The sequence below is a fragment of the Cololabis saira genome, chromosome 10 (genome assembly GCF_033807715.1).
Source record: "Cololabis saira isolate AMF1-May2022 chromosome 10, fColSai1.1, whole genome shotgun sequence".
NCBI classification, from domain to species: Eukaryota; Metazoa; Chordata; class Actinopteri; order Beloniformes; family Belonidae; genus Cololabis; species Cololabis saira.
This window is the reverse complement of record NC_084596.1, coordinates 35,167,898-35,180,625: the sequence shown is the minus strand read 5'-3', so window position 1 is coordinate 35,180,625 and position 12,728 is coordinate 35,167,898. Positions and strand designations below refer to the sequence as shown.

Sequence of the window (12,728 nt, the reverse complement as noted above, 5' to 3'; positions counted from 1 at the left end):
TCTGCCTGCAAGTATGACCGGTGTTTTTTGAAGCATTTAGATTTGTTTAGTGAGAATGGATTTATATTTAATGGATTTACATAAAGTGTACAATGACGTATTCTCACATTTTTACTTTTGATGTGTGTTTTGAGCTTCTTTTTTTGTGTTCACAAATTACGCTCAAAAAAGAGTTAATATATGGGCATCGTTTTCTTATTTATTGTATTTCTTATTTTCTTTTTCACTTTCATGTTTTACAAGAAACGCTTCTCCCCCTCACACGTCAACCAGGTAATGTCATTGTTTTTAAAGGATGTCTAAGCAGAATTTAGTTAAAATAAGTCTGGAAACGGGACTGAAGACTTATTCTGTTAATTACCTAATAACCTCCCCTTCAGCCCCCTTCAGGTGACCTCTGATAGTGCCGTGAGTCTTGGGATTAGTCAACAAAACTGACCGCACGCACACGACACGCAGCTTCTCTGATGGCAGCGGTCTGCAAACAGCAGGACATCAGCGGGTAAGAGAAACCACTTTCCTTTAATCTTTTGCGTTCATACAAGCAATTAAACTTAGAGCAGCATAAATGAGTTAGAGGTGCATCCGGGGAGGAAGTCAAAAGGAGGTGTTGATGGTGATCTCCTGATCCCCGCGCTGCAGCCGCCGGTGTCTGAGGCAGATTAATGCTCCGCCGGGGTCAGTGTTACAATCCCTTCACCTTTTATATTATCAAAAAGAAACAACCTTTATTTACTCATTAACTGCTTTGCTACTTACCTGTTTGGTAAATCAACTTCTTAAATCGTCCGTCAAACTTCAACTAGTTATAATCTTTTCACTTTTCATGTCGAGGTTTAGATTCGATGTACTTTTCCTAGTACGTTACGTTGTGTTGATCTCCTGCCTGACTTTGAACCAAGAGGTGTTTTTGTTATTTTTGTCTGCGTTTCCAGTAATACTGGCTTCATTCTTAAGTATTCTAATCTTAGATTACGCCAAGCAAAAGCCCCGTAGACAGGATTATTGGTCTGAACAGTTGGAGTGAAACAAGGGCTTTCCTCTTGTCCTGAGCTCAGGGCTGCCTTATGCATGAGTATTTTGTACAGTACTGTACATGTAACGTCTGTACATTCCTGTACTTGATGCTGCATAGGACTGCAAGTACTGTAGTTTAAGGGCTTTTATATGAAGTTTTGATCTTTTGAAATGCAGTCACAAGTCTTTCTTTATTACAAACATATTGTTAAGGTAACAGCGGTCATTAGGGAGCATCATCTGAGCACAATGGCCTCCCTGGAAGAGGAGCTGACCTGCTCCGTGTGTCGAGACAGCTTCAGCCAGGCCCACCCGCTGCCCTGCGGCCACAGCTTCTGCCCAGCGTGCGTCCGGGAGGCCTGGAGCGACCACGGCGAAGGGAAAGGTCGCTTCAGCTGTCCGCAGTGCCAGGAGGAGCACGGCCAAGTGCCGTGCGACTGCTGCCCTCCTGTGGCAGACGACGGCCAGCCGTCGGCGGCCGTCAAGACCTGCCTGAGGTGTGAGGTGTCCCTGTGTGCCAGCCACCTCCGGCCTCACCTGGAGAGACCTGCGTTTAGCAACCACCTGCTGGTGGATCCGCTGGGGGACATCTCCCAGCGCAGGTGTCCCGCTCACCTGGAGGTTTTCCGCTACTACTGCGTGGAGGAGCGGGTGTACCTGTGTGGGGACTGCCTGCTGGAGGGAGGCCACGCTCAGCACAAGGTGAAGGCGCTGAGGCAGGTGGAGGAGGATCTGAAGGTAAGCCAGGCGGCCGTAGGGTAAATGGGTGTGTTGTGTGATCGCTGAAACGTCTGAAAAACACTGAATGGATGATTTCACAGGTGATTCTCCAGACGCTGCTCGTCAAGGCAGAGAAGAAACTGAAGGACGGAGAGCAAATTCTCAAAGAGCATGAGAACATTGACACCACCATGGCCGTGAGTCAAAACATGTCATCTGTGCAGAGAAAATTACACAGAAGATAGATAGATAGATAGATTTATTTATAGTACCCTTGGGTAAATTTGGTTCATAGTGAGTGCCTCCTCATACAATACAATCTAAAACCATACACTCAGCAACACAGGACAATATAAAGTGACAACAGTGCTTTGGCTAAAAGAACAAAGAACAAGAAGGACGGCCCCAAGATAAGAATCAAGATAAGTTAAAACATCAGTAGATAAAAACACTAAAATATTAAAACCAAGCAAAAGGATAAAAAATGTGCCTTTTCATAAAAACAAGATAAAGGAAACAATACAAAACATAAATACAAGCTTATGTTGCAGTTTCTCTCACTTGTTAATAGCACTGATGGCTGCTGGTACAAAGCTGTTTTTGTAGCGTTTAGTTTTGCAAGCAGATACCATGAACCTCCGACCTGATGGAGCAGCTGAAACTCACATTTAACAGGGTGGGAGTTGTCTTTTAAAATGGAGCCAGCTATCCTCTGTAACTGATTAGAATACAGGGATTCTGGATGAAGCTGAGACTCACCAATCAGCTCGCTCGACCATTTCACGATTTGGTTTAAACAGTTTTTGTTTTAAAGGGACACATTTCCAAGGTCTCTGTTGCAATAAGTGACTCTTATGTATCCCACGAATAATTATATGCCAGTCAAACATTACATGGGGAATATTCATCACCGCTCTTCCAGCAACGCAACATTTCTGACATTTGTGGTTGCAGAACTCTCTGACGCAGGACGACGGCCGGGTGGAGCGGTTGGACTCGGACCTGCAGCTCCAGGTGAAGAAGCTGGTGGTGGCCCTGAGGGAGATCACCAAGAGGGAGAGACAGCAGATCATAGAGCACGTTCACCAGGACTGCGGGAGAGTGAGGGATGACATGAGCCAGGCGGTGAACATCCAGCAGTACCTGACCCTGCTGCTGGCAGAGACGGACCCTTTCCTGCTCATCTGGGTGAGACACTGCTTTACTTCCTCAGAACAACTGCTGGGTCACAGACGTGTAGTTCTGCCACGCCCGCCGATAGGGGGGGACAAACGGGTCTGTTGTCCCGGGTCCAGGCTAGGGGGGGGGGGGGGGGGGGGAACTTTTTTTTTTTTTTTTATTCTCATCAAATTATGGAATCATTTTTCAAAATGTTTCAAAATATGCCTATTTGTGGAAAAAATATGTAGTATTTGAGTTACATAAAAGCTTGTTATTTGTTTTCTTCCTAATTGTCCTTGTGGTCAAGAACCCCCAACACAAAAATGGTTTGGCCGCTGATCAAAATTTGAAGTTATCATTTAATTCAACCATTAGAATGGTCAAAATGTCCGGTCAGCACAAGTCCGGTGCTCAGAAAAGAAGAGAAAAGAGAAGAAAAGAAGAAGAAAATAGAGGTCTCAGAGATTCTCTACACAAATATTTTTAAAAGGGTGGTGACGGTGAAGCTGGAATTAATAAAGTCAGCGTAGAGCAAGGTAAGAAACAGTGCAGCCAACGTTTACCAACCTTGTAACTTAACCTAACTGGCTATCTCTAATGTTAACGTCCATTAGCTTGTATAAAAACCTGAAGAGCAGAGGGAGAGGAGAGGAAGAGGAGAAGGAGAGATCCGGGCGCAGGGGGACCCATTTTAGATTATTTTGTCCGGGGCCCCGGCAAGACTGTCAGCTGGCCTGAGTTCTGCTATTCTGCACTTCTAATGAATTAAGATGAACCTGCACTTTCAGAAGTGTGCAGTAAGGAGACCACTTTTTAAACAGATGTTTTAAAAAATGAGAGCGTCATTTTCGCTTAATATTTAGTGGATATATCACTGAGATCTGATGAAGAGTGAAGAGATCGAGAGGGTAAAGGAGAGAAAAACAGAGGCAGTGTCAGCATGAATTACAGTCTCAGTGGAGGTCAGAGCTTAACAACATGACATGTTGCCACAACTTTGCCAATGACCCTAAATTCAACATCTCACAGCACCAGTTTCACATCCTTGATAGTATTATTAGCTGGGTCTTCATGCTCCACTCTGACTAGGAGTCGCCTTTCCTGCATCACCAAACGCACCGTTAGCTGGAGTTTGAATGTTCTTCCCGACTGTTTCTTTTACTCCAACTACTCTGGCTCCCTAACAAGGTCCAAAACTGTGCTTATTTAGTTGATTGGAGATTCTAAATTGATAGCAGGAGCGATAATGAGTATCGGTGTTTGTTTGTCTCATTTGCCTCTGTGATTCCCAGTGATAGCTGAGATAACCTTCACACCCCCCCGTGACTCTGAACACAGCGCAGCAGGAGTGGAAAATGGATGGATGGACATCATTTACACTTGTCATTGCTTTAGCCGGGAGAAGTTAACACGTTTTATTATCAGCGCTGCCCTTGGAATATGCTCTGTAATGATTTAAGAGGGAATGAAATGACACTAACATAGTTACGGATGGAGTTGCTGTGTGTGTTAATTTTTTCCACTTGAGCAGAATCACAGGAGCGATCTTTCTTTCAGAGCTGTATAATCTGTTTCTCTCCACTCTCCTTCCCCTTTTTTCCTTCCTTCAGGCCTTTCAATCAGATGACACAAGGTAAAACCCCCAAAAATTCAAGGAAAAACCTGTCTGGTCGTGTTTTAAGTTGTGTTAATGTGTGTTTGAGCATGTGAGGTTATATTAATGGATAGCAGGTAACAGACAGTTGACGTATGCCGGTTCATCTTCTAACTCCTCACTGCCTTCTGCTTTGTAGATTGTTAGCGGACCTCAACTGCCCACTTTTCATCCCTGACCCCATTAGTATGGACCGCAAGCACATCCTGGAAGACATCGAGGGCAAATATCGAGAGTTCATCACCGCCACCCTCCGCTGCCTCACTGACCTCAAGAGGGAACTCTGTGAGTGGCACAACGCATATTTAGCTGTAAACAGACAACATGCATTGTAAATAGACTGATGAAACATTTTAGAGAGATGTTGTTTACATTCTTGAAGAAAAAAAACCCCAAACAAACATATTTGTCCAAGAGTTTTCTGAACACCCATCAGCTGGTTAACTTTGCACAAAGATGAAACCCGTTGGAACAGCTAATCTGGATTTTTCTCAATTCCTCACAGTGGAAATGTGTAATATTTTATTTTTGTACAAGTTAAACAAGATTCATGTAGAAAAAAACAGCATGAAGTTTTCTGGTATGTTGCATGCCAACAGAACAGCTTTACCACATTTTGGTATTGATTATACAGTTTGTGGAGGGATGAGCACTGTTTTTCGGGGGAGAGGTATCTAACTATCAGATCTAACTATCTGCAACACAACAAATAGGCGTATTTTAAGTATTTCAGCGTCATTATTAGTATTTTATGTGATCAAAAAACTATTTTCATGGTATCTTCAGGTTTTGTACAGAAGTAAGTGGTCTTCTGCGTGTGTTTATACTGTGTTTTAGCTGAGAAGAATATTTCTCAGTATAAATATATATATATATATATATATATATATATATATATATATATATATATATATATATATATATATATATATATATATATATATATACATATATGGGTCAATGACGAATAAGGATTTTCAACAGGTCAATTTTAAAATAATAAAAAATATATATATATTGCAGTAGTTCAAACATTAAGAATGTTGTGTACACATAAATTCATATAAAGATTTGAAATTAAGGGATTTCAGATTTTTTTGTCAAGATAAATTGGCATTAGCCAAAAGGTAATGTGGTGCCACCATGATTCATGTTAAAATAAATTAATATCCTTAACATCTTGACATCTTTTTTTTTACAAGTTTTCAGTATTGTACAAAAATGGTTGTTTTTTTAATGGTCGCGCCACATGATATTTCATAAAATGGACGTCATCAGTAAATCTTTGTTTGTATATGATGGAAATATAAATACAAATGTGTTGCAATCTTACACACTACAAGATACTTCAGAAATCATGCCAGACAGGGCAGAAGATTGATTTAAATACATTTAGAATGATTTCAAAAAGAGTTTTCAAAACAAGAGTCATGGTCGGACGGTCGCACCACATGACATTTTGACGTGTAAAAACAACAACAAAATCCCAAATAACTAGTATTTTTTGTAAAATTCAAGTCAGTCCATATGTGGGACAGGTAGGTCACATATATGGTATTTTTTTTTATCCATTTAAACCTTTTTTTAATTAAAAAAAGTCTGTTTTTCAGAAAATATAGGCGTCACATCATTGACCCATATATATATGCACCATGTCTCTCCTCTCCCGTTGCAGTGACCAGTCCTCTGACTCTGGACACCAGCACGGCTCATCCTCTGCTGAGCATCTCTGATGACCTGCGCTCAGTCACACGTGTTAAAGGCCGTCTGCCCTGCGCCACCCACCCCGAGCGCTTCGACCACTGGCCCCAGGTCCTGACGGCGCAGACCTTCTCCTCCGGGACTCACTACTGGGAGCTGGAGGCTGAGGGATTCTGGGATGTTGCTGTCTGCTATCGAAGCATCGGCCGGAAGGGAAAAGAGGGCAATGCCTTCGGGAATAACAAGGTACATCTTATGTACCTAGTATGTTTTACCAGTAGGAGAGAAAGAAACCTCCTTGTCTGTTTTTTTTCTTCTCCATTTGCTTTACATGAAACAAAACTCGATCACTACTGAAACAACTCAGACCTCACTCGTTGGTCAGAGTTTTGGTGCTGTTATAAATTACACCTGGTTTTTAATTCATTTAACACATCTGATTCTATGTGGTGACTCTTTTTGTTTGACACAAAATTACATTTTGCACATTTTACAGGTGAAGAAGAGGTGCAGAAAAGTTGTTTCCACTCAGATCTCTTGGTGCAACAACCTGAAAAGTTATATTGTACAAAGATGGTGTGAGGAGGCCTGTATTACCAATAAATTGATAAGCAGGAGCCAATTTTATCATGCTGGAGGTGTAAATGTAGATGTTGTTTTAACTGGTTTTTCATTTATTCATTTACTTATTCATCATCGGCCAAAGAAAAGACAAAAAAACTTGATTTACCATCAAAGAAAGAGAAAACTGGCTTTATAACGAGCTTTATATATGATTGGCAGGTCCTCCTTATTTTTGCCAAGATGTCTTAAACAAACGTCAATACTTACTGCCAAGTCATTTTTCGGCTGATCAGTCACTGTTATAGATCTATATTCATCCAAAAACAGAAATATATCCATCTTTTTTACATCCTCAGGTGTCGTGGAGCTTGACGCAACAACACGACAAAAAGCTGGCGGCCTGGCACAACCGCAGGAAGACCCGCCTCACGCACCAGATGGCTGGCAACCGAGTGGCAGTCGCTGTGGATTACAGCGCTGGAACCATCACCTTCTCGGAGGTGCGACCGTCCAACAACCTGAATCACCTCCACACTTTCTCCACCAGCTTCACCCGGCCCGTGTGCTTGGGCTTTGGACTCTACAAAGCTGAGCTCAACAGTCGGATCTCCATCGTAAAAGTCTGAGGAAACAGGCGGGACGACCCAGGGAACCAACTGTGGGGGCCGCGTTGGTGTGACATGGACAAATATCCTCTGTAGCGACACAGACTGGTGCTGGATCCTCTGCTGGATCTTCTGGATCCTCTGCTGGATCTTCTGCATCCTCTGTTGGATCTTCTGGATCCTCTGGATCCTCTGCTGGATCTTCTGGATCCTCTGCTGGATCTTCTGCCGGATCTTCTGATGGATCCTCGGCTGGATCCTCCGATGGATCCTCTGGATCCTCCACTGGATCCTCTGATGGATCCTCGGCTGGATTCTCTGCCGTGACATCTTGACCTCCTCCCCCAAAAAATGACTTCAATAAATAACTTCCATGACAATAAAAATTGTTTTTCTGCTGCCATCTTGAACAGGACTCCCTGGCAGAAGAGATATTGTATCTCAATGGGAATTTCCTGGATAAATAAAGGATAAATAACAAAAAAATTAAAAATGTCTTTCTAAAACCAACAATAACTTGATCCCCCTAGATAACTCTGGGTTTCAGCTTTTAAAAAATGATAACGCAAATCCATTTTTGGACAGAATTTTATCTTTGTAATGTATTTTTAATTCCATAATGGTTAGAAACTAGGTCGTTATGTAACAACAACAACAAAAAAAGGCTGTAAATATAGTAAATCCAAGTCTGGGCAACAATTCTTCCCATCTGTTGGTCTACTTCAGTTATACTTTGAGTTTTTGATCCTTTGTAGTCTCAAACAAACACACGTGACAGAATGATTCTTTTCATAGAGAGATGGGAACGAGCGCCACGAACTGATTCAGTTTGCTCTTTGAAGGTGTTTGGATAATTATTTTATTCCCCCCCCTGACTCCGGTGGTGAGTGGGTGGAGGCAACGTAGAGGCTGAGCAGGACGCGCTGGGAGAGAGACGAGCATCAGAGCATCAGAGCATCAGAGCATCAGAGCAGTGTGACTGGCTGCACCAGCGACTGCAGCGCTGCGAGAAGATGTGACGGGAGCTGCAGGAGCAGGACTTTGGAGCTTCTCTTCTCTACACCAGCCAGGAGGAAACTCCTGATATGAGACACAACATTGCTCAAAGGGAAACAGGTGACGAGCAACTTTTTATCCTATGATACTTCACTGAGCAGACAGTCGTGTAAGAAAGCTTGTTCTATGATGAATAATAAATGTGTTTTTGCAACGATCTGAAGCTTCCTTTAACCAAGAAAACTACTGTACTGTTTTGTTTTTCATTGTTGTAAATTTTGTGAGAGCAAAGTGAGATGTTTTTTTTTAAAAGAAACACTCGACATAATTTATAAGTGATCTAATCACATGATGTGAAAAAAAGGGGAGTAATGAGTTAACATAACAAAAAATGTCAATAATATCTCTGAGAGAAAAGAAAAGAAAAAAAGTGCCATTTTTGCTGCATCGGGACTTGAAAGTGTGATTTAAAGGCGAAAGTGTGCATGAAGGAGTTGACGTTGAGGGGGGAGGAGGGACGGGGACACTTGTAAAAGGCAGATGGTCACTCAGTGGAGTTGTTCCCCCACACCATCCTTCCTTGGAGCTCCCTTCTGGCTCCCACATCCTCCCCACCGGCCCCTCTCCACTATCTCATCAGTTTTTTTTCTTCCACTCTCCCACGCGCATCCTCTCCTCATTTGGCTCTGCCCTTCCTTCTCATCCCAGTCACATCTCTGCACCCTTCTTCTTTTTCTTTCTTTCTTTCTTTTCAATAATGTATTTCTGTGTTTTTTGCTGAGGATTTCAACTTGAGCACGCACAAGATCTTCCGTGTGTGTTTGTGATTGTCACTCCGTGCCCTATTGACACGCGGCATGAAGGGGATTTGGGAGTTTGGGAGTTTGGGATTTGTAAAAAATACATAAATAAATAAATAAAACTTGTGATTGGCAGCTATGACATGTAAACTGTTTTTTTTCTTCTGATCTGTCTGCTGGCCGTGTTGTTGCTGTGCTGGTGGTGTCACTTAAAACCTCCCGGAAGTTAAATTTAGATCTTTTATTATCTCTATCCAGCTCTGATATCTTGAGGAGGTTAGGAAACTTCTAACAGGGCAGCATCTTTCACTATAACATGTTTATTTACACGTTTCCCAGGAGTTACACCTCTCTACAGCATAATCCAGCAGCGGTATTTCCCCCCAAAACCCCCAGGTTCAGTCATGCACCTCAGGCTATTCAGCGCTGACCTCCTCATCCTGCTGACTGTGTTGATGTTGTGGAAACCTCTGGGATCCCGAGGCCAGAATGAGACGGAGCCCATCATTCTTGAAGGAAAGTGCTTGGTGGTGTGTGATTCCACCCCGTCTTCTGAGCCTGCCGGCAACGCTCTGGGCATGTCGGTCCGGTCTGGCTCCGGCCGCGTGGCCTTCTCCGCCAGCCGCCAGACCAACCACGAGCCCACGGACATGAGCAATCGCACCATGATCATCTACTTTGATCATGTGAGTACGATTGATACTGTATGTTTATTTAAATGATGGAATCGCATCTACTATAATTGATGTTTTACTGAATGCCAAACCTTCCCTGCAGTAAATGCCCTTCACTGACCTTCAAGTTCCTTTTTTTTTGTATAGATATGTTTATTGAGGGCATAGCAAAAAAAGAAATAATATTTACAATAACAATATAATTATCAATATCTCTCCCCCTTTTTTTTTTTTACTTTTCATAACATTAATTAAACCAAAATAAATAAATAATAATAATAATAAAAAAAAATAAAAAATAATAAAATAAATAAAAAATAAATAAAATAAAAAATAAAAAATGTAAGTAAAACTAAAAAACAACAACACACCCCTCTCCCCTTCCCTCCCTCATATGGTCAATAGATCACATCATTCAAAATAATTTGACATATGTCTATCAATACTAGAACAAAAATGAATAATAAATTAAATAATCAAGTCCTGTGTAAACACATTCATTAACATGGTAGATTCAGATCATTAGTCCATTAAAAGCAAAAAATCCAAAAAAAGTCCCCAAATAAGGTCAAAGTCTATGGTTTTTTTTCTAACGGAAAACAATATTTTTTCTGGAGTACAATATGATCCAAGTTCATTGATCCACTGTTTGGGTCCTGGGGGGTTTTCTGATTTCCAGTTTTTTAAAATACAATTTTTTGCTGCGGTGCCTGCAAGCAGAATGAAATACTTTTTTATGATAGGTCATATTTAATGAACTAATATCTCCCAGTATCCAAACTTTAGGATCAAGAATATGGGATTTTAAAATGTCAGAAATTGTTTTGATGACGTATTTCCAGAAAGCATCTATAATCGGACAGTTCCAGAGCATATGGAGCAGATTTCCAGTATTTATTTTGCATCTTTGGCACATGGCAGAGTTCCTTTTTTTTTAAATGTTATTGTATGGATAAATCCCACGTCATCTTCTGCCTTCATCACCCCATCTGAACAGATTTTGGTCAATGTGGGCACTCATTTCGACCAAGAGAGCAGCGTCTTTCTGGCACCGCGGAGAGGGGTGTACAGCTTCAACTTCCATGTGGTGAAGGCCTACAACAGACAAACTATTCAGGTATGACTGGGCCTCGGCGGTGAGACTGGGACTTTAGATTCCAGCAGATGCTCTCTCTAATCCCCTTTGTCTCCCGCCTCTCAGGTCAGCCTGATGGTGAACGGCTGGCCGATGATTTCAGCTTTTGCTGGGGACCAGGACGTGACCCGGGAAGCTGCCACCAACGCCGGCCTGGTGATCATGGAGAAGGGGGACAAGGCCTATCTCAGACTAGAGAGAGGCAATCTGATGGGAGGATGGAAGTACTCCACGTTCTCGGGGTTCCTGGTCTTCCCCTTGTGAGAAGAGTGGACAGAGGAAGCGCTGAAGGGAGCGTGATGGGGACGTGAATGGATGAAAGAAGAGGGAGGAGGTGATGAAAGAAGCTCTTTCGCTCTTGAATGCAGCTCATGAAGGGATGAGGCTTCTTAACTGAGCTATAGACTGTACCGCTCAAGAAACTCTTAGCAAACGAAAAGAAAGTTAATAATAATTAAAGAGTTACAGTATGTCTGGAGTTTACTCACTCTGTCTCTGTGCATAAATACTTGTTGGGTTTATTTAAAGAAAATTTTATTGTGACAAACTATGTGCAATGTTGTGTCTTTTACTAAGAGTATGTGAATGCCTTAATCCTTTTTTTTCTTCATTCAAAAGGTTTAAATCACTGCTTTGCTCCAAATGGTATCCTGTATGAATGACGCTCCCCTATATGCCTGTTACAATGCAATAGATGTTTATTTACAAAGACATTTTATCAAGAACAAAAAATGAAAATAAAGCTTAAATCTTATCTGAAGATGTATTTGAGCAAGGATGCTGAAATGTTGACATGTCTCACACTTTTTCTTTTTATTTAATCAATTGAATCAGCCACAAAGCTCCCCCCCCCCTTCCCTTTTATGGTGTGCTTCCCAATGGCACGGCAGCGGTTTGTAAATATAGCTCCCACCAGCAGAGCTGGCGCTGGCCGGGACCAGGCAGAGCAGCATGGGACGCAGTATAAGTGTGTGTGGCAGATAGTCCACGCAGGGCCGTAGACAGATGGAGGCTTTGGCGAGCAGACAGGCCCATCCCTGCAGGACGGCCATGGACAAAGCGTGGTGTGCTGTCACTTGTAGTCACTTACGCTTCCCTGGTTCAGGAACGCCACTCCCTCTGTCTCAGTCGGCTTCTGACATATGTTTCTACCTTAGCAGAGTCATACATGCGTGATTTAAGGAGGCATGTTGGTAAGGGTTCTTTAGAAGTGGAAAGATTAGATGTTAAAGCTACGGTCATATCAGCACACAGACCACATTGTACTGGTTTAATATGAGAAAATGTGTTGAAATATTGTCATTATTTATTTTACTATATCGTATGTGACATTCTTTGGGTTACACTGCAGTTTTAAGACACCCATCATGATTTGAATGGTTTGAATTTCCATCGGGATTGATAAAGTATCTATCTATCTATCTATCTATCTATCTATCTATCTATCTATCTATCTATCTATCTATCTATCTATCTATCTATCTATCTATCTATCTATCTATCTATCTATCTATCTATCTATCTATCTATCTATCTATCTATCTATCTATCTCCATCCATCCATCCATCCATCCATCCATCCATGTATGAGATGAAATAATAAGCTCAACTAGAATCAGTGCTTCATTAGCAAACCGAGACAAGCAAACTGCTTACACCAGACCCCCAAAATGGCCAGCAAAAGCTACGCACTCTCTGAAT

The 12,728-nt window shown here is 41.9% G+C and overlaps 2 protein-coding genes across 4 annotated transcripts; both read left to right on the top strand.

The window, feature by feature from the left end:
• Window positions 1–421: 421 nt before the first annotated feature.
• On the top strand, window positions 422–7,453 carry trim110 (tripartite motif containing 110). Of its 2 annotated transcripts, none has more exons than XM_061732766.1 (8): window positions 422–502; window positions 1,231–1,755; window positions 1,839–1,934; window positions 2,692–2,925; window positions 4,509–4,531; window positions 4,692–4,837; window positions 6,228–6,499; window positions 7,174–7,453. In XM_061732766.1, the coding sequence occupies exons 2-8, from the start codon at window positions 1,267–1,269 to the stop codon at window positions 7,441–7,443; spliced, it is 1,530 nt and encodes a 509-aa protein (XP_061588750.1). In that variant the 5' UTR covers window positions 422–502; window positions 1,231–1,266; the 3' UTR covers window positions 7,444–7,453. The 2 variants fall into 2 exon arrangements, with proteins under 2 accessions (XP_061588750.1, XP_061588751.1); XM_061732767.1 differs by having other exon boundaries at window positions 449–502; window positions 1,238–1,755.
• Window positions 7,454–8,400: 947 nt separating this feature from the next.
• Window positions 8,401–11,765, top strand: cbln12 (cerebellin 12). 2 transcript variants are annotated; one of them, XM_061732769.1, is made up of 4 exons: window positions 8,401–8,538; window positions 9,558–9,904; window positions 10,890–11,009; window positions 11,094–11,765. In XM_061732769.1, exons 1-4 carry the CDS (start codon window positions 8,508–8,510, stop codon window positions 11,289–11,291), a joined length of 696 nt encoding a protein of 231 aa, XP_061588753.1. In that variant the 5' UTR covers window positions 8,401–8,507; the 3' UTR covers window positions 11,292–11,765. The 2 variants fall into 2 exon arrangements, with proteins under 2 accessions (XP_061588753.1, XP_061588754.1); XM_061732770.1 differs by having other exon boundaries at window positions 8,430–8,538; window positions 9,615–9,904.
• Window positions 11,766–12,728: the final 963 nt, after the last annotated feature.